Genomic DNA, 21,408 nt, shown 5'->3' with positions numbered 1-21,408 from the left:
TCGCTATTTGTACTTGTTGTGAATACGCAGGCCACAAGAAGTAATTAGGTGGGTTTTTAAAAAATTTTATATCACTTTTACTCAGGACATGCTAGCTGGCAACAAAGGATTCCATTCATTCTGCTAAGCTAAGCTAGCGCCGACCCTGTCAAACTAAAACAATGCATGCACTGAGACAAAAATGCATTTGCCCACCTATCTAAATGTAGGAAAGAAGGTGAATAAGCCCTATTTCAAAAAACGGTGGAGTGTTCCTTTAAGTGATGAGGAAAGAGAATGGGGGAGCGAGTGGGAAGATACATGAATGTGACGTTTTGGACAGTGAACTCATTCTGGCCCTGGCGCACGCTGGCTGACCTTCCTCTAGTTAACAGCCAGAACTAGACCAGGTGTAATCACTTTCTCCAGCCTGTCTTTCCGTCCAAGGGAGAGGGAGAGTGAGCGAGTAGGGGGTGGGCCAGTCAAGTGGCCTCCGGGCGACCCTGCTTGCATTCCCTCGGAGCCAGCGGACGATAAGCCTGACGTGCTATCTGTCTCGCTCTTTTTCCCTCTCCGTCTCTCACGGGCTCAGTTAGGATTGGCAGGTCGAGGAGGGTTTGTATGGTAAAGCAGCAAGTCTCTGTGTTATGCATGTTATACATGCTGGAATCGGGACAGAGAGAGGGGGAGCTGACCCTCTGGTAACCTTGGCTTTGGTCCAGTCAGGGAGTCAGGCAGGATCCAAAGTCTGAGCCGCTTACCATGTACCATTTTAGATCAGCCCCGCGCCAGGGGCTATGCCCTCACGGGAGAGCCTGGGTAACGGGGGTACAGAAAAGAGACTGGTATTATTTTCCCTTTTACTCCTTTTTTTCCTCTCTTCCCACCCCCTGTTTCTTTTTTCTCTATTTTCCTTAGCTTATTTTCTCATTCTCCTCCTCCCTCTGTGAATTTCTACTTAAAGGCTTGACAGAAAGGTTGATTTACCGGTCTTGCCTCTTTAGCAACCTCCATCTCAACCCTCATCACCTTTTTACCGGAAAGCACAATGTGTTGTAGACCATTTACAAATGTCAATTTGTTTGTCATTTAGTAAGTTAAATAGGATTTGGTAAATTCCACTGGGATAACAAGCACCAACCTGACCCTAAGTTTAATTTTGTTTTGTTTGTTTCTCTCTCTCTCTCTCTTTCACTTTCTTTGGCAGCTGTTTATCTGTTTGTCTTTATGCTGTGGTGATCATGAGTGAGCAGTATTCAGTCTGTAGCCTCTCTTTGACCTTGATCATGAGGGCTATCAGAGTTCACGTCCATAGAGACAGCATCACGGCATCACCAAAAAAACTTTTATCAGATTATATCCTTATTCATGCCCTGTGAAAGGGGTAGGAGTTCTGTAATGCTGGTTTATTGTCTGTCACCACACACGCGCACACAGATCCACATTCCATCTTCTTTTTCCTACAGCAGCTGTAAGAGTAGTTTTGATTTGTCCATATCCTGTAAGCCGTAAAAAGGCTCTTTTCTTATAAATATGAACAATGAGACACACTTGGCATAAATATGATGCTGGAAACTGCTTTGACAAAAGACACTGTGTGTTATGTTGTTAATAAAGCTGTGTTGAATTTCACTTTCATATTTGAATATTCCACTTCATTTCATCATCTTTTTACCACATTTAGGAATAGAGCGCAACATTCATTTTCCGGAAGTAAAAATCCCATATTTTCTCCATAGGGAAAATATATGTATATGTATGCAGCACAATTCCTGATGAAGAACTGCACTGTTTGAGGGCTTTTTTGAAAGTGTTTTTGAAAGTCTCTTATTCTCACTAAGGCTGCATGTGTTAATTTGGTCCTCAAGAAATATTTCTTATTATTATCAATGTTGCAAACAGTTGTGCTGCTTAACTTTTTTGGAAACCGTAATACATTTTTTCAGGATTATTTGATGAATAGAAAGTTCAAAAGAACAGCTATTCAAATGTAAATCTTTTGTAAAAATAAAATAAAATATGTAAACAGTACTTTGCCACTTTTTATCAATTTAATGCACATTTGCTGAATAAAAGTGATTTTTTTTTTTTAAGTATTGACCCCCAAAATCGTACATATACATATAAGTTATGAGTTTATGTACATATATACTTTAGTGCTTCATTGTGGCCTGTTACATACACTGTCAAAAATTTCTAACCTCTCCAAGTCAAAATTTTCTAGTGACTGGTCACATCTAAATTTTTCAATTGGCCCAAGTGCAATTCTTGTTGCAATAGTCTGTTAACATTGGCTCAATGAGAAATAATACGTCAGACTAATTGAAAAATGTAGATGTTATCAGTCACTAGAAATTTTTGACTTGGGGATGTAATTTTTTTTTACAGTGTAATGAAGGCCCAAATCTATTGTGTACTACTTTATAATTTTCTTTTGATATTTTCCTCTGAATAACTGTTGTCTATATGAGTAATTAGATAACATGCTTAGATCAAGCATAGAACATAATTCTGACCACATGTTTTTAAAAATGTGAAAACCTTCTCTAGTAAATATTTCAATGTCATATTTTTTCTGTTCTGTGTTCCTTTTAGCTCTCTTTGCACATTGCAGACTCTTTTAGATGTTTGCTACTGGCTTAGCTCTGACCATTCTGTCACACTTCTTCCCAAGCAATAACTAACCTTGTCGGAATAGACAGGAAGGTAAAAGAGAGGTCATGTCTTCCCCAGGCCAGTGCCAAGTTCTTCAGTCTAACAGTTATTAATTACCACCAGCAACTCCTTTAAAATGGGTTGTGTGGAGAAATGGACAGTGAAAATGAGCTCATCCTCCAAATGCAAAATGTTACTGTTCGCAAATAAATACTGCTAATTTATTTGTTACCACTCATTCTTAGTTGATCTCTTCTGGATTGGACTGAAATGGCTTGTGACTGTTTTGTTGTCATATTGACCTGGCAATAACTCTCTTTTCTGAATGGACAGGAAGTTGAAAGTGAGGCCACCTCTTCCCCTAGGCTAACGTAAACGGTCAAACGTCCATTAATTACAGTCGTAACTATTAAAATAGGTGTCAAAACAAGTCAACCAGAAGGTCACAGAAAGTATACAGAGGGACGTGCCAAATCATCTGTTCTGTGACCCAAAGACTTATTATTTATTTCATGATCTTTTAAAATAATTTGTATACTTTTGGTTAACTTTTTATAATACTTCAGTCACAGTTTGTCTTTGTCATCTGATTTTTCTGTCATCTGAGATTTCAGTGAACCAGGTTTTAATAAGGTTTACTTCTGAAATCTTTAAATGTTTCAGAAATGGGACAGTTTTGCGTTCTGTTGGATTTAGCCACTTTCCTCAGGTCTCAATGACCGCTTCACCACACCATAACCCCAGAGATAACTCTTCCTTGTCTGAAGAGGACAGGAAGGTAAGTTTGAGGCCAAGTCTTCCCCAGACTATAGCTCCTTAGACGTTGTGGCCTCAGGAAGAGGGCTGTTTTTGCTTGTCCCTGATGTGGCTTGCAAACGGAGCGAACAGGGCTGATAACAGAACAATGACCTGAGAGGGGTTCAGCTTAGAGGCGGTGTATCGGCCACCGCAACCATCTCCATCTTGACCACCCTCTGACCCCAACCTCCCTCATGCTTTTCCGACATGCTTCGAGTTCCCTCAGTAAATGTTCACTTTGCAGTTAGAGATTAGCAGTGTCCTGTAGTGACTTGTACTATACACACCCAGCAAGAGAATCTCTGTATCAATTAAGTATTGTCATTGAGTTGAAAAGGTGGAAAATTAATCTCATGAACTCTGTCCTGCGGCCTGTTACAGCAATGTTTGTACCCTTTTTAATCAAGTTACGGCTGTCAGAATACTTCGGACTGGAGCTTCTGCTCTGCTGAGATCCTCTGAAGCCCTCTTGAGAATTCTGGCCAGTCTTAATCATTTAGGTCTCTGCTTCTACTAATGTAATTAAAAGAGCCACTCAGTTGTGGCACAGACCCACCAGCAGAAGGGAGCACAGCATCCTAGCAGAGCAGACCAATGGTAAGTGGTCATTGTTCATTTTTACACTCACTCTGATTTTACTCTGTTCAGAGTTCAGTGCTGGGTGAATTCTATTTGAACGAGAGGATCACTATATCCTACTCACTCTGGAGTACTCTGATGGGTACAGGTCATTACTGCCTCTTTTTGGTACACTCTGTTTAAAGACTTATGTCTCTGCCATTTATTTTGTTAACATAATAATATAGCAGCAAAATTCATAATAATTCATCCAGAAATTAAAATTCTATCATCATTTATTCACCGTCAAAACTGAGATGTTCTTCAAAATATCTTTTGAGTTTTTTTTTTTATTGATTTATTCCTTCAAAATTGTGTTAGGATTGTTTCTTGCATGTCTCTGTAACACTTAAGATTTCATACACATATTGTCTATTGTTCACTGTACATACACATATATTGTTTGTTGATTTTGTATATTGTGTATTTTTATATTTTTATATATTTTTATTATCTTTTTCTTGTTGCGGTAATTTTTTCTGTGCTGTGGAAGCTTCTGTCACCAAGACAAATTCCTCATGTGTACTGAAAGGTACATACTTGGCAATTAAGCTTGTTCTGATTCTTATTCATTTGTTAGCATTAGTTAATGCATTAGACATAAAATAACAATGACTAATACCTAGTAATTTTTTATCCAAATGCCATAACTTGATCTTCCAGTGAAACAACAAACTTCTCTCTGGTGACATGCTTGACTTATCCGATCATTTAGTCAGCTCATACCCCACCCCTTTCTTACAGTCAACTGAAAGTTCAATTCACATACAAAATTCCCCACCCTGTACTTTTTTTCTTTTCGATATCTTGTGCGAACGTCACAAAAGGAATAAAATATCCGTTGCTACTTCTGTTACATTGCAACTTTAATATTGGCCTAGGTTAATAAATGCTATAAAAGTTTTTTCTGTCATTGTTAGCTATATACCTGTATTAACTAAAGATGAGTTATTGTAAGGTGCTGAACATGTTTTTCCTTCCTTTATTTTTATTCCCTCGTTTTGACTCATTTGAGACCGGCACAACATTCTGAGGCAGCAAAGGTAGAGCAGGAGAAGAGGAGGGAGTGTCTTCTTCTCCTGCTCTCCCCCTGCTGCCTCCTCTTCTTTTCCCTCTCCATCATTTTTCTCTTCCTCCTCCACGTCATCTTTTTTCCATTATGGACCCCTTTATTTTCTTTTTGTCTTTCTTGTCTCTTATTCCTCTTCTCCACTTTATCTTGTTTTGATTGACAGTTGCTGTCATTCCCAGCACAAGTGTTTTTTTCACAGACAGAGAAAGCAAACATTCAACATTGTTAATCTTTTCTGATTGACATGTCGTTTCCCTGCAGTTAAGAGCATGTTTGTTTGCATAGACTGAGATTTGTGTTTGAGTGTCTCATGTTTACTGTTTGCTGGACACTTTAGCATAGATGAAGTCTAAGCCAGGATAACCTCTATGGATAACCTCTGACCTTGTGTGCTACTGCTATGTGGACTGAAATATGGCTTGAGAAACAGGGAGCCACTTTTCCTTTTTTCAGTACTCAGATACTACTTATCATTTTCCTCCCAGTGGACTTTGACCGTCTGATGTTGAATGATGTTTTAGTTGCTCCTCCATCCCTCTTTTTCTTTCCGCTCTTCTCTCTACATTCACATGATCCAGAGCCATGGATAGCTGAGCTAAGTGTTTTGTATTCAGACCTCTCTGTTGGTACATGTGCAGGTTAATGTCAAGATAAGACCTGCCTTTTCTCATTAACGTTAACAGATTTCTCACAGAAACTTCTAGAAATAATCATAAGCGGTGATGGTATGAGGATCAGAATGCATGTTAACTAGGCACCTTAAGAGTTGAGTTCAAAACCGCCCGCTTGATTGACTAGGGGTGGACAGGATGATTGGGGATCATAATTGTTAGTCATTCCATAAAGTTTGCAGCCCACCATCTGATTTTTCACCAGTATTTGTATTAACCATATACCCAACAAATCTGCTCTGATCCAAACCTTTTGAATGTTTAATCGATCACCTTGAAAATGTAAAATTGTCATTATGTACTCAGTCTCATGACGTCATTCCAAAGTCTTTTGTTCATCTTTGAAACACAAATAAAAAAGGTTTTTGTGTGTGTGTGTTTCAAAGATGATCAAAAGTCTTATCGGTCTGAACAACAAAAGGTTGAGTAATGATGACAGACTTTTCTGTTGTTTTCTTTTTTTAGCCAACTATCCCTTAAAACTGAACACTTGTTGCTCTTTTTACTGACTTCATCAGAGAAAACATTGGTACACTTAAAGGTGTTCTGGATATCTCATGTTCATATTTGCTCTTCCCAGCGGAGTTTTACTGCTGCTGTATCTGTATCTGTATCTGTATAGGATTTGCTCGTCGTTCACATTTATGACCGGTCACTTGAACCATATTTGCTGCGGTTCAAATCACAATTCACATACCAGCCCATTGTGACTCATCCCATGTTTAGAATACATTTTTATTAACATGCAACCCGAAGCTGTACTCTACCAGATAACTGCATAGGCATTTTTGAATATAGGCCAGGCAATCTGTATATTTAACTATAGATACTTTGGCCTCATTTTCTCTCTTCCTCCCTACTAGTTTGTTTTAGCAAAGTGGGGTTGTTGTTATTTCTTTCTTTACTAGGCTGATCTCTCTTTTTTATGCTGGTTATTATCAATGTTATCATTATTCAGGCTTAAGCTCAACTGACTTTGGCCTGCATGAGCCTCTGGGGCTGATAGTTCCAGAACGCACTAAACAACACTGAGAGCCAGAGGGCAGCCAGAGGTGAGAGGAGAACTAACGAGAAAAGGAGTGCGAGGAGAAGGCATGGATGAATTAATAGTGGCAGTGATGGCACAAAGAGAAAAAAAAAACAATTCAGCATTAGTGACTAGAGAACACAAAACTAACTGACTTAGAGGTTAAGAACGTTATCCTTTCATCTTAGATTTACATAGCAGCTCATTCGCATCGACTTCATGAAGTCATAATGAATGATTATACTCTAAAGGCTGGTTATTCACAAGCCGTTTGTAGATGGCTACTAGGTTACTAGGGCATAGGTAACTAGATCATTACATAAGAAACTCCCCACCAGAGCATTTTTAGATTTATTGCACGAGTAAAGTGGCAAATCAAACCTTGTTTTTCCAGAACACTGCCAGAAAGTGCAACAAGTCTAAGGGGAGAAAAGAATAACACGGCAGTCAATTCCCAACACCCCCAGGCTATTAACGAGAAAAGTTATTCCTGCTATGTTCCAAACAAACAAGTACGACGGTCGGAATAACTGTTATAAGCCCTTATCCAAACGGCCCAGAGAGGAGAGAGATAGTGTGAACGAGGGGTGACGCTGAGGCTGTGAGGGAAACGAGAGCAACACATCAATGTGCAACGTCATGTTTTCTTTTTTTGCTCCCTTTCTCTCCATCATTCTTTCTTTTAGAAGAATGAGAGGAAGTGATAATCCAGCGCCCGCACGCCCCCATGCCCCAGCTCCTCTCTAGCATGGCCCTCTGTTTGTTCAGAAAGGGGCCGATAACACTGTCGGGGGTCACGCCGAGGTCAAAGAGAGAGACCGAGTGGAAGTTCATTGGGAGGTGAAGGCGGAGCGGAGAGGCAGAGCGGAAAGGTGAAACCCAGGTCATGGACGAGTTTGACACACTAGCTAGTGCTATGTGGAATGCAAGTGCATTCAGATTACAAATGACAGCGGCAAAACCTGGCCTATTTTTCTCTCCTCTCCTCTCCTCTCCTCTCCTCTCCTCTCCTCTCCTCTCCTCTCCTCTCCTCTCCTCTCCTCTCCTCTCCTCTCCTCTCCTCTCCTCTCCTCTCCTCTCCTCTCCTCTCCTCTCCTCTCCTCTCCTCTCCTCTCCTCTCCTCTCCTCTCCTCTCCTCGGTGGGTCTGTATAGACCATGCTAGCGGGAAGAAGAGAAGAGAAAGGAAAAAACAAGATATGTATGCAAATCCAGAAATCACTTATCTCACGCAGGTGCTTATCTGCCATCGCACAGGGTGTGTGTTGCGCATTGTTTCATGAGAAGTTTTGTTTGAAAATACAGGTGGTTGAATTTGTTGTTTATTAACATTTTGATTTCAGTTGGACTAAAACAATACCTGCTCACGTAAATGCTTTAGTCTGACTGCTGGTCTTTTCTTCTTTTTTTTGAAAAGTCGAAATAAAGCTGCGGTCACATTTACTGTTGTTCACCGAATTTTTGCTGGCGAAATTCAGTCACTTCAATAGTAATCCACACAATCATGAATTCTCCATGCAGGTTGCGCTATGGGTTCAAGTTGGTCACTCAGATTGACCCAACAGAAAGTTGTTTGGTTTGAAAGATAGTTCTGAATGAATTGTGCTTTATATACCGCTATACTATTGACAATAGACAGTGGTCCTTTTTTGCCGTTGAAATTTTGCCCGACACCTTAGCAGAACTTGATAATGCATTTATAGCGTGGCTTCATCCAGCATGTATACACTTCAATCAAAACTTCATCAGCTTTGTGCACTTATTTGCACATGTGCACATATCTGACATATATTTAATAAATATTCATTGTATACTTGTTTGGAAAGACAGATTAAGACTGTAGCTCGACTTCATAAAAACCTGCTGTAGCTCAATAACAGTGCATTTAACATACTTAAAGACATTTCTTGCTTTCCTGGATGCTCATGTGTCCTTTATGTGTGTTTATGGTTGAATACAGAGGTTGTTGTGTATTCATTTGCTTTTTTTTTTTCTGTTGGCAAGTTCTGATGACATGTTTGATTGTGTTTGTTTGCATTCCCAGCACTGAATCTGCGTCTAAATGTGTGTGTGTTTGTGCGAGTGGGTTTGTTTGGGAGGGAGGAATGCGCTCTGTTGTTTATTGAGCCAGTGCTGAGGGGTGCATTTTTGGCCAGGCTCCAGCAAGGTCAGTAGCTGGCCGGGTCAATCACGGGTCATTACCGGCCCATTATCGGGTCAGGTCCGGGTCAGAAAGAGCCCTGCATTCAGGGTGAAAGAGTGTAAATGGCTGTTCTCTCTTTAACCTCTCTCCATTCTCCTCTAATCCCCTGCTTTGTCATGTTGCTTTCCCCTGTGTCTCCTCTATAATCTCATTTAAGAGGCCCTGCTCACTTATGTAACATTGGGAGAAGTGAACTGGCCTGATCTAACAAGGGCCAGTGATGGTGTTTAATGAACTTTAATGATCTCTCTTTGTCTTGTCTTTCCCGCACCACCACCATCCTGGTTTTAGTTACTGGATCTCTTCACTCAGTGGGACTGGTCCACGTATCTGGCTGACTACGGCCGACCCACCTGCAAGTACCTGCGAGTCAATCCTCACACGGCTCTAGCCCTCCTAGAGAAGTGAGTCTCACACTGATCTCTTTCTCCTCTCATCTCTCGTTCATCAAACCACATGCACTTACTTTAAGACATCTGATCAGATGCAAACAGGTTTTTTTCTCTTTCTCTCATTATCTTATGTGTTACTCATGAGTAGGATTTCTCGATCGTAAGTATTCTGCATTTTGTTGATGTGCCCTTACATTGGTGATTTTCATGAAATTTCCAGGTTATATTTTACCTCCCAAAATAAGAATAGGAAACAATATTTTACATAAAGAAAATAAATGGGTTTTCGTGTTTTGTGGGAACATTGCAGAGACATAATGATTTATACTGTATAAACTGTACATTATATTCTGTCCCCAAACCCTAAACCTACCCATGACTTACCCAAGAATTTCACTTGGACACGTTTTCCTCATGGGGACCAAAAAATTTGCCCACAAGGACTTCAGATATTGCCATCTTTGTGAGGGCAGTTTTCCCCATAACGTAGGGAATACCTGAACCACACACACACAACAATAATAGTAATACATTATATATGTTTTGTTTTGTTTTGTTTTGTTTTGTTTTGTTTTATTTCTTTAAATTTTTTTGTGTAAAATACGACCTGGACATTTCTTACAAGTTTTTTATAATCACTCACATGATCAGTGTGTAATCAGTGTATGCTTGCAGGGTTTGGTACACTTCATGATTTTGCTGTACGTTATGTACAAGAAAGAGTGTCAATGTTAGTGTTTGCATGCTGTTTATTAAAACTCAGTCCATGTTTGCAGAACGTATGCATTCCTCAATGTTGTGTGTGTGTGTGTATGTTTGCTAGACTTGTGACCTCGATCACTTTAGCTTTCTTCTGTCGCTCTTGGTTTCTTTCCCTCCCTCCTTCCCTCCTCTGTCTGTCCTCTTGTATCTGTGATATAAAACAGCAGTGGATTGGCATTACACACACACACACACACACACACACACACACACACACACACACACACACACACACACACACACACACGTACGTATCCGCCTGATCCTATTTGAGCTGCACTTACCTCAGCCTTACCCTCTTGCCCCTCTTTCTCAGTGAAAGTGATCTGTATTATTTAGCCTGGCCAGAGTTAGCACACTACTAAGCACGAATACTGTGTGTGTGTGTCTATCTGTGTCTGTGTCTGTGTGTGTGGAATCAGTGTGTGGAATCAGAGCACAACCTGTTCGCTGAAGAGAAAAATTGGAGTGTACTTAAAAAGAAAAGGCTTTTTAGTTACTTAGAGAGGGGAAATGAAGATTAAATATAAGAATGTGAGTTTTAGTTTGTTTAAAAAACCTCATCCAATAAAATCATGATTGTTTGTAAGTGGAGGGAGCATCTGAACTGAGGAAGTGAAGTCAGGGAAGCAGTGATGTGATTGTGTATCACCTCATTGCAGGGATGGGCAATATATTTTACTGGTTAAATGTCCCATTTTTGTACATCCAGAAGAGGAAAAATATAAAATAGAAATGCACTAAACTCAGTTGGGTGTGGGTAGTTGTTAATAAAAAACATTAAATATATTGTCTCATTCATTAATATTAGTTTAGAATATAGACAAATCTTATATTAGGTTAATTGTCTAGATTGGCAATATGTTTAATCTGCAATTTGCCAATTCTATAATTCAAAGCGACATCAAAAACCACAAATCCCTTTACTCTAAGGCTATAAATATCACAATCAGCTGCTGGGTCATTATTTAGTACAACGAAATATCTACATGATGTTTCTCTAATAAGCATTTTAAATCAGTGCATTGACCAAGTGCTATTTGCCACTGCACTGTAAACAAAATTATGATTTTTCACAAATCTTTAGTCAAATCATCTTAGGTTCATAAACATTTTTCAGATTACATAATTGTTACAGTTTCTGTTGAATAAACTAATCTCTTTCTTTGTATCAACTAAAATGTTTTTGTTTAAATGAACTCAAAATCTTTAGGCAACCAGGTAAGGCTACTTTACGTTGAACCAACAAATCATTTTCACAGTGTGATTGTGTCTTTAATCATTTGTGTGCATTATGTTAATCTAATGCCACATCCACAATAATACGTTTTAATAAAAACATTTAATTGTGTAGTGTCTTCACGTTCTGTTTTCGCTTGGAGGAAAACAATAGTGTGATGAGTGAACGCAGCGAAAAAATTACAGTGGAACCTGGTAACGGCAACATGTGAGAAGGGCATATGCAAGTGAGGGTACGCTATAGCTTAAAATATAGAAGTGCCTGTACTGCGTACCAGTATGTACCGGCCCACTTCGAGCACTGGTTATGACACAGAAATGTGCTACAAGCTGTTCTGATGGGGTCATAGACAGCAGGGAAGAAAAATGCTTAAAAAAAAGCACTTTAAGTTTAGAGCGACACAAATATGGTTTCTACCTGGATATGGTTTTGTAAATGCTTAATAAAAATGCAATTTAAAAATGTATTTATTTTACTACATTTTTAAATATGAAAATTAATAGACTGTTGTGAATGTCAATTTCAAAAATTCTAGTTCTCCACAGCAGCTATCCACATTAGGCCAGTGCCCTCATCGCCAAAAACATGGAGCAAAATTATATAAGGTAGAAGAAAATAAGGGTTCAGTTGCAGTTAGAATAAACATGGTTTGTGCCAACGACAATGTTCTGTGCAATGAGTTATCGGCACCCGAGAACAGTCTGTCGTTTTAATCATTTTAGTTTACAATAAACAATTTTGCTTTTCGGTCAGGTCGATAGCTAATCTCCAGTGTAAAATCCTTGCCTGAAGCAAAACCAGTTGAGAATCACTTCTCTAATACTCTGTCTGCCTCCATCTCCACTTGTTTGTTGAACTCCAGAAGCGAGTCACAAACTCTCATGCTCAACAAAGCAAGCATTCCTCACTAGGCGGTGATGTTTCTTATCACCATGGTAATCACAGGTAATCACTCTGTAAAAAAGCAGTGATGCACACTATGGCAATATGGATATGTGTCCGTGGTGATGGCTATCTCGCCTAATAACATTTAGTGAATAAGACTTTCAGGATGAGTTGATAGAAAAAGAACGATTGGATTTGTGGCTGGTGGTGATCATGAAATTGAACAGAGTGACTCTTTCACAATATTTGTAACCTGCATTGTGTTTGAAAGGTCTGTACATTTTAATTAAATGTTTGTTTGTTTTTCAACAAAGTTTAGTTTTGCCATTTTCTACCCACTGTCTAACCCTAAACAGGCTGTTTTTGCCAATGTACCTTTTAAACTTCCATATGTACACTACCATTCAAAAATGTAGGATATTTTTTTAAGAAACACATTTTATTCAGCAAGGATGCATTAAATTAAAAGAGATCTGTGCATTAGTGTGAACACAGCTTTTAAAAGCATAAAAAAAATATTTTGAACAGTAGTGTAAATTATGTCTGTTTACATTTTTGTTTTCATTGATGATTTGCTGTTTTGTTTTTCAGTATCAAACGAGCAAGGAAAATCCTGTTTTTCATGAAATGCCTTCTTTAAAAGCGGAGGACTACAGACTATGCAGAATAAAAGAATGTGTTTTTTTCAATGCCTTAATGATGATGGGTCACTTCAGTATTTTGTCAAACTCTGGTGCCTAGCTCTGCCACGGTTTGGCTGGTTGCGAATGAGAGGAATGTGCATGCATTGGCTCAGTGATCTCCAGGCTACTGAGAATGAGCGTTTGGCACAAGCGGCAGGAAAGTGAGCAGGATCATTAGAACCTCCATGCAAGTCTGCTCCAAGGTTCCTGCATGGAAGCACCATGTGGAATGTCTTTCTTGACCACACAATGGTAGTCTCAGTTTAAGTCTGTGCCCTTCCTTCAGCTCTTTAGTGGTACAGCACCCTGTGACCAACATTACATTTGAGTTTAAGTGGCCACCCTGCTCATCATATTCCTTGGCTAGTTTTCATATGAGTGACGAATTTGGAAAGGTTATGTTTTAGTGAAGTCATCCTACTCTTTCATTCTCTGTATTCTACTTTTATATACTCTGTACTCTATTTGTTCTCATTTATGAGCATTTCACACTGAGGATACAGTACATGAAAGTCTTAACTATCAAAGTGAAAAAACCCAATCTTTTGCATCTTCCTTTTTTCTTTTTTTGTAATCTAATGATCTGATATGCTTCATTCATTGTGTGCAGGATGAAGGACACCAGCCGCAAGAACAACATGTTCGCTCAGTTCCGTAAAAACGAACGGGACAAGCAGAAGCTTATAGACACTGTTGTCAAACAGCTGAAAAATCTCATCGCCACCAACCAAGCCTGAGAAAGCCAACGCATCAGCAGACGGCCCACGTCCTGAAGATTTGCCACCATCAGAGCGTGTAGACTACGCTTGCACATCTACATTAGTTGGGTATATTGTTCTTTTAACACAAAGACACTTGGACTGACACATACACACATTAATGCTCCTCTCTGAAAGGTGCACCTGCTAAACCATCCCGTGCCTGTGTGATATGGTGTCCATGTCTTCCTGTGTACTAACTGAACACATAAAGGACACCAAATCACATTTTGTTCTTTAAAACTGGTTTTTGTTGTGTTTTATTCTCTTGTATTGTTCTTTTGTCACACTAACTTCCTGTCTCACAATTTGAATTGCCTTTACAACAGTTCTAAAGTATTATTTATCTTATTTTTGAATTTGACAACTACAGTTGCACTGTAGTGTGGATATTACTTAAATTGGACCACAAACTATGCTTGAATATTGCTGTCATAATTTGTCAAGGGATAGTCCACCCATAAATGAAATGTATGTCATTATTATGTTACAAACCTGTATGACTTACTTTCTTCTGTGGAACACAAAAGAAGATACTTTGAGAAATGTCTCAGTATCTTTCCCCCCATGGGAATCAAAACTGTTTGTTTACCAACCATCTTCAAAATATTTTCTGTTGTGTTCTGCAGAAGAAAAAGTCACACAGGTTTGGAACAGCATGATGGTGAATTATTGATGGCAGAATTTTCATTTTGGGTGAACTATCCCTTTAATATCTGTGAGAAGATAAATTAATATTCTCACAGATGGGTCAAGGGTTCATGTGAGTGCAGATCATAATGAGGGATTTTTTTTCCCCCGGCGTTCTCAATACAGGGAATCCAGTTACTGCCCTTGTTAAATATTTAATGCATAGTAATTGTATACTAGACATACTCCAGCTTTAGTCTGTTACAGCCAAGACGTAGATTATATTTTAATACCATAAAGAATGACAGTTGTGTGGCAGCTTTGGAAACGATTAGTTTACTATTGTCACAAAAATGACCAGATTAAGGTTAAGTTGTTTTTGATTGGACTTCCAATGTGCAGAATAGAGGCTTAAGTGTCTTGTATTCATTGATTGCAAATATAACATTCAATGCGAGAACTGACTGAAGATGTGTAAGGCCTGGAACCTACTATAATGTCTTAGAGATAAAGACATTATACAAGAGCAGGCTAATGTCAGCACATTTAAACGGTCCGGAATTTGTACACCGCTGTACATTAAAACTAATATTAAATGGCTCTTTGTATTTAAACGGTGACGTCTTGCCATAACTTTTATATTTTCCCTGATAGGAATGAGGGTGCAATATTATATTCTCTCTTCAAATTGAACTGAGGGATTGTTTTGTTTGTTTTTGTTTAACGGGATTTTTCTTTTTCTTTCATTTTTATTTTTACTGGCACAAAAGATGTATGTTTGAAGCCTGTCCCTTACAGTAGGTGCAAAATTATTAAACTATAAAGGGAATTCTTTAGTTTTAGGGACAGAACAAGCACAATAAGCAGTTTTCTGTGCTTTGACTTTTTTTCCATGCCAATTTATGATTCATGTGTTTTCCGCACAGCACCTGGCCTTGGACGTGTGACCAGGGAATGGATGTGCATTGGTGTATGAGAGTGAGCGTGCATGAGAACATTCAGCCTTTGCAGACAGCTCTGATTATAGACAACATATATAGAGAGAGAGATGCACTGTACAGATTGTTATATTAAACCACTAATGAATACTACAATACTAATAAATTCTGCAAATGCCAACAAATATGTAATAAATCGAGGCTGTGTACTTTTATTTTGCATCTGCACATCAGTTGGCACAAAATAGCGGAATTGCAGAATGGAAACATGTGACATGGTCGCAACATGGAACCCGTGTGTTCCACATGAGTGCCTTGCCAATAGATCAGTGTTATTTTAGTAGACCATTATAGTATTTAATAATATCTTGAATCAGCTTTTATTTTTATATTTTAAGTTGTCTTTTTAGTTTTAGTAATTTTATGTGGTTTTATAATTGTATTTTTTATCTGTATATATATATATATATATTATACATTATACTTAGCTTTATATCTATTTCAGTTTTAGTAATTTTAGCATATAGTAATTTTATGTGGTTTTATAATTGTATTTGTTTTTTTATATCTCTACTTAGCTTTATATCTATTTCAGTTTTAGTAATTTTAGCATTTCAACATATTTGTATTTTTTGTATTTTATATGATTTTCTTATTTCATTTAGTTGCCAAGATAACATTTCTAATTTTTAAGCTTTTCATCAAACATTTATATTTTAAATTTAATTTATTTTAATTAATGAAGATTATTTGTAATAGTTTTAGTTAACAATAATAACACTGGTCCAGATGTGCACTAACATCATGCCCATGGCTCTGATAAATGTTTATAAACAGTGACAGAATCTGATAATGGGCTTTTGTTGTGACGTACATGAATGTATACATTTTGTAAATACTTTTGACTCACTAAAGTATTTATACTTTTATCTTACCAGTCTGTCTGTGTTTAGATGACGTCACTCTGAGTCTAATTGTTTTGTAGTATGCTTGATGAAATATGAAAGTGGTCAGTGACTCTTAGATTAGACCTTATATGACCTAGAACCATTTGAAGTACACGGCACACACACAACTCTTCTCCCTCATTTCCTTCCTTTTCATTATGGCACAAAACTTGCCTTATCCAATATTGTGCAATCACTGTCCCATCATGCAGTGAGAGATGCCCCCTGCTACCACTATTTATCTCTGTGTGTGGAAAACGTTACTGAACTGTGACCACACCACAAACACATTTTCCTTTTCCGCTTCTTCATCCTCTCAGATGAGACACCGTGGCCCTCTGGGTCTGTTGATTCCCCACAATATTTGAGCGATTCGGGCAAAACAAATCTTTTGGGGCTCACTTGAGCGCGACAGGCTTTTTGTTGGGGTTCAGGAACCGAGCCGTGCCAGCTTATAACCGGATGATGAATCCTGCCTCCTACTGCCGGTCTCAGCGCCCGTCTCCCTCCCTCACGGCCCGGGACCGATGGAGAAGTTCGGAAGTTCTGGCAGCTATGATCCTGTTGAGCCAAATGTAAAACTGAAGATGAATTGTTTATTCTTACGACCCAAGATAAAGGACTTGCTTGAATGACTTATCCTTTTGTCATATAACCCATGGTAAGGGAATCTGGTAATCCAGTCCTCTTGGAAAGTTTTCTTTTAACACTTCAATAGGCTGTAATTTCTTTGCTAGATGTCCACGGGCAATGGTGACTTCACTTCCACTGTCAGTTCAAGATGTCTTGAAGTCACATTGACTGACTTAACCCTTCTTCAACCATTTCCAGGCAAAGGACCACTCAATGGATAGAGAAACGAAGCAGGGACCTCCATATATTATAAATACAGTACATACACAACCGTTCAAATGTTTGGGCTCAGTAAGATTTTTTTTTTTTCCAACAAGGACATTCAATTTATTAGAGTAGAGATAGTTACAACAAGATTTCAATTTCAAATGTTCTTTCTATGCATCAAATGATCCTTGGAAAACGATCAAAGTTTGCACACGAGTTGCACTGTTTTCAACATTGATAATAAAAAGTGTTTCTTGAGCACCAAATCAGCATATTAGAATGATTTCTGAAGGATAAAGGACACTAAAGACTGAAGTAATGACTGCTGGAAACTTCAGCTTTGCCGTCACAGGAATGAATTAAAGCTGATTTTTTATTTATTTTTTTATTTTACAATTTTAAGATTTTACTGTATTTTTGATAAAAGCAGCTTCGGTGAGCATAGGATACCTTCAAAGTCTGTTATGGTTATTGATGATTGATGCATCATATGTGTGTACATTTCCTAATTTTACTTGATACAGTTTAATGTGAAAGATTCAATGAAACATTTGCTTTAGCTTGATGAGTTTAGCATTGATTAAAGTTAACTTAGTATTTTGCTTTTGTTTAAAAAAAGAACCTGCCATACTGCTGTGGGTTGTGGACCCATGGTAAAGACCCCTGATTTACATGAATTCATTAGTTCAAAAGTTGGAAAAAATACAGAATTCACTGACAAAGATCTACTGAAGTTTGTATATATTGATATCTTATCCTTTCTTGACCGCATGTATCCTAACAGCAGTGTGTTGCTGAACGACGTGTGTAGTTTTGAGCTTTCTGCACGTGTTAGAGAGAAGGGAAGAGATGATGCGATCAAGATCAGGCTTCACATTTGCATGTTTTAGCAGAACAAAAAGATTGTCCTGTGTCCCCAAATGGGCCATTACAAAGAAAAAGAAGAGAGATGATCTGTCAGAAACAGATCAGATCATCAAGATTACAGATCATCTTACCCTGACTTACCCCGACCCTATACTTTCTTGCAGTGTGTAATAGAGCTGTTTGTGAATGTAAAAGCTCTGTAAAGTTTTGAAGATCAATGTGTGTGACAAAAGTATTGTCTCCTAAAAGAAAGGTTTGATTCTGAACTGCTGAAATTAGTCAATTACAGTCTCACTTCCTGTTACATACCTATGTAACTTTGTAACAGATTTGCATAATGCCTACCTATGGTCATCATTTGATGCCCGTGAACGACGTCTAATTTGACCCACCCTCAAACTGTAGCTGGGGCTTGGAAGAGTTCGGTTTGTGTTCAGCGCTGCTACGGAATACGGAAAAACTGACGCCATAATTCGTATCACTGTGTATGAGTGTTTCGTTTCCGACAAACACTGTAAGCGCTCGACCAATCACAACAGACTGGGCCATCTGACCAATCAGAGCAGAGTTGCTTGCGGAAAGGTGTTTAGAGACTGAATCTTCAAACAAACCGTTTTCAGACTCTTTGAGAAATGAGATGTATATTATGAGAAAATGATAGTGTTTTTTGACCTTGGATGCATGTAAACTTATTGTAGGAGACCTCCAAAACAAAATAAGGAACCTTTAAAATAGCATAATATGGGCACTTTAAGTAAATCTGTATGACATGATTATAGTTTTATTTTACACATGTGAAAAAGTTTGTCACCAGCTTTAGTGAATTACTTGTAGATCTCCTTTATTTGCAAACGTAGGCGAATGTCACACTTGTATATGCTTGTGTCTGTTAAATGTACAAACATTTCACGAGGCAGACCTTGAGTTTACAAACACCACTGTGGGAACTTAGAAAATCTTCAAAAACTTCAAACCTTGACAACAATCCAAGATGGGATGAAATGCAGTTTGATAATGAATGTCACTTTAGAAATATTTCTGCTTTACCAACTCCATTAGCAAAGATATCAAATGTATCTAGACAAAAGTGTCCATGTTTCGTGTGCCAGAGCAGCAGAGGTCAGGTGAGGTCACTATCTCACTCCTGTCTCAATATCCAGAGAGAGACAACATCGCGTGCGGTGGAGCTTATAATAAACATTTGCTGAGAACAGAAAGGAAGAAAAAAAAAGAAACAGATAAAAGCAGTTTGCCGGCGATGGCGAAAGCTGATAGCATGTCACCCATGGATCTTTGTCTCTTACGGAAGAGAGTTAAAAATAACCTGCATGTTTATATGCCTCTATATAAGTTATTGTTCAAATCTGTGATTGTTTTTGCAAATGGGTCAGATGAAAAAGCCGAAGAGGAAAGAACTGTGGCGGGGTGTTTGCATAGTGTCTGCCACGGCGTCATATCAGACTGATTATGGAAATATGGTGATCTTTGAACTAATCTCAGTCTATCTCTCTCTCTTTATGCCACAGTTTATATTCCTACCAAGACAACTGATCAAAGCTGCATTTGTTTTGTTTTTTTTTGTTTTTTGGGGGGGTTTTGGTTTAATGGTTAGTTTGATTAATTTTTACTTTTGCATTGTTGGTTTATTGATTTGCATGTAATGTGTATACACTACCTTTCAAAAGATTTGGTCAGTAAGATTTTCTTTAAAGAAGTTAATACGTTTATTAATTAAGACTGCATTAAGTTGATTAAATGTGAAAGTAAAGACTTTTACAGTGTTGCGAAAGTTATATTTTTTATTGCTTTCTATTCATCAAAGAATCCTGAAAAATGAATCATGGTTTACAGAAATGTTTTAACCAGCACGACTATTTTCAATGTTGATAATGAGAAACCAAATTAAAACCAATGATTTCTGAAGGATCATGTGACAATGAAGACTAAAGTATTGATGCTGAACATTCAGCTTAGCCATCACAAGAATAAATTCAGATATTTTAAATTGAAAAGTAATTTAAAATTTCGACAATATTTCACAATATTTACTGTATTTTTGATCGAATAAATCTTGGTGACTTCTTTCAACAACATAAAAAAAATAATAATCTGACCCCAAACTTTTGAACAGTAGCCTAAAAACCTTATATTTCATAGTTTTCAGTGCTTTATTATTCTTGCAAATATTATCTTTTAAAATATTTTTAGAAGCAGAAATGACCCTAGATTGACACTATTTCAATTGCTTCGGTTAAAATCTCAACTTGGACAATTTGTAGATCCTGATTTCCTGTACATCAACATGGAGATTCACAGGAGACAAACTGAATGTAAAGAGGGAGAACTGACAGACAAAAGGTTGTGAGTGAAAGTGAAGTGAGAGTGTGGGAGAAGATGGAGTGATTAGGGAAGAGAGGAGAGACAGCGAGCGCACGTTCTCCTCTCCTCCAATGAAGATGGATGGCAGCCCACCCTCCCTCTCTTCTGTGCTGCTGGGAGGTTATTGATGGGCTTCAGGAGTCAAAGGTTACAGAAACAAAACTCTGGCTTCCTCTGTGTGCGCGGTGTGTGTCCTCCCCTTCAGTCAAGGTGTTTGGGAGGGATTCTGGGAGGGGCTAGGATTTTAATTTGAACACTGACAGCGACACACACCCCGGTTCTTACACAGGCCTGAAGGGGCCCATCCATCATTGCTGTGGAGCGCTAAGGGTGTGCGAGAGTTTGTGTGTGTGTGTGTGTGGGATTGGCGATTTATTGTTACATGGACATGCTAATAGCACTGGCCTCCACAAAGCCAGTGGGTAGTGGGGGGTTATCATTCAACCATCCATCTCCATCCACATAGCCGCTCAATCACTCCATATTTCCCTCTTAGTTAACACTGTTTGTTGTAAATCTCCATCAGTCATCATCAACAATATGGTCGTAAATAATACCTTGTCTACTTTAAATTGCTTTAGCATCAACTTACTGACTAAACCATATTGTTTAAGATGAGAATCAAAAGATGACGCTTGCTTCGGAGGCTCTCACACATGGTCTGTGTTTTAGAATCTTTACATATCATTTTAGCATTGTAATGCCTTCGCATTTTGTAATGCTCATTTCCTTCAAAAACATATTTTGTCCTTTTTAAAGGGTTAGTTCACCCAAAAAAGAAAGTTCTGTCATCATTTATTCAGCCTCATTATGCTTCAAACCTGTTAGACTTTCGTTCATCTTCGGAACACAAATGAAGATCTTTTCAATGAAATTTCTGTCTGTTGACAGTCTACGCAACTACCACTTTGATGCTTCAAAAAGTTCATAAAGAGATTGTAAAATGAATCCATATGAATTGAGTGACTTTTAAGACATGAAGCAGGGGGTAAATGAGGAACCTGTTTAGTTGTGCCTGTAATACAAATTTACTGGAAAACCTAAACCACACATTATTCGATACAGC

The 21,408-nt window shown here is 38.2% G+C and overlaps 1 protein-coding gene across 2 annotated transcripts in view; it reads left to right on the top strand.

Moving 5' to 3' along the window:
- Positions 1-15,505, top strand: part of exoc6b (exocyst complex component 6B) — a 98,844-nt gene extending 83,339 nt beyond the window's left edge. For both annotated transcript variants that reach the window (XM_082158843.1, XM_082158842.1), the window contains 2 exons: positions 9,313-9,425; positions 13,594-15,505. In XM_082158843.1, coding sequence (XP_082014969.1) covers positions 9,313-9,425; positions 13,594-13,720 — 240 coding nt within the window. In that variant the 3' untranslated portion in view covers positions 13,721-15,505. The remainder of the gene's footprint in view (positions 1-9,312; positions 9,426-13,593) is intronic.
- Positions 15,506-21,408: the final 5,903 nt, after the last annotated feature.

This window comes from Leuciscus leuciscus, assembly GCF_965113295.1.
Source record: "Leuciscus leuciscus genome assembly, chromosome: 2".
Classification (NCBI taxonomy): Eukaryota; Metazoa; Chordata; class Actinopteri; order Cypriniformes; family Leuciscidae; genus Leuciscus; species Leuciscus leuciscus.
The sequence above is the reverse complement of the archived record's forward strand: the minus strand, read 5'-3'. Positions and strand labels throughout refer to the sequence as shown.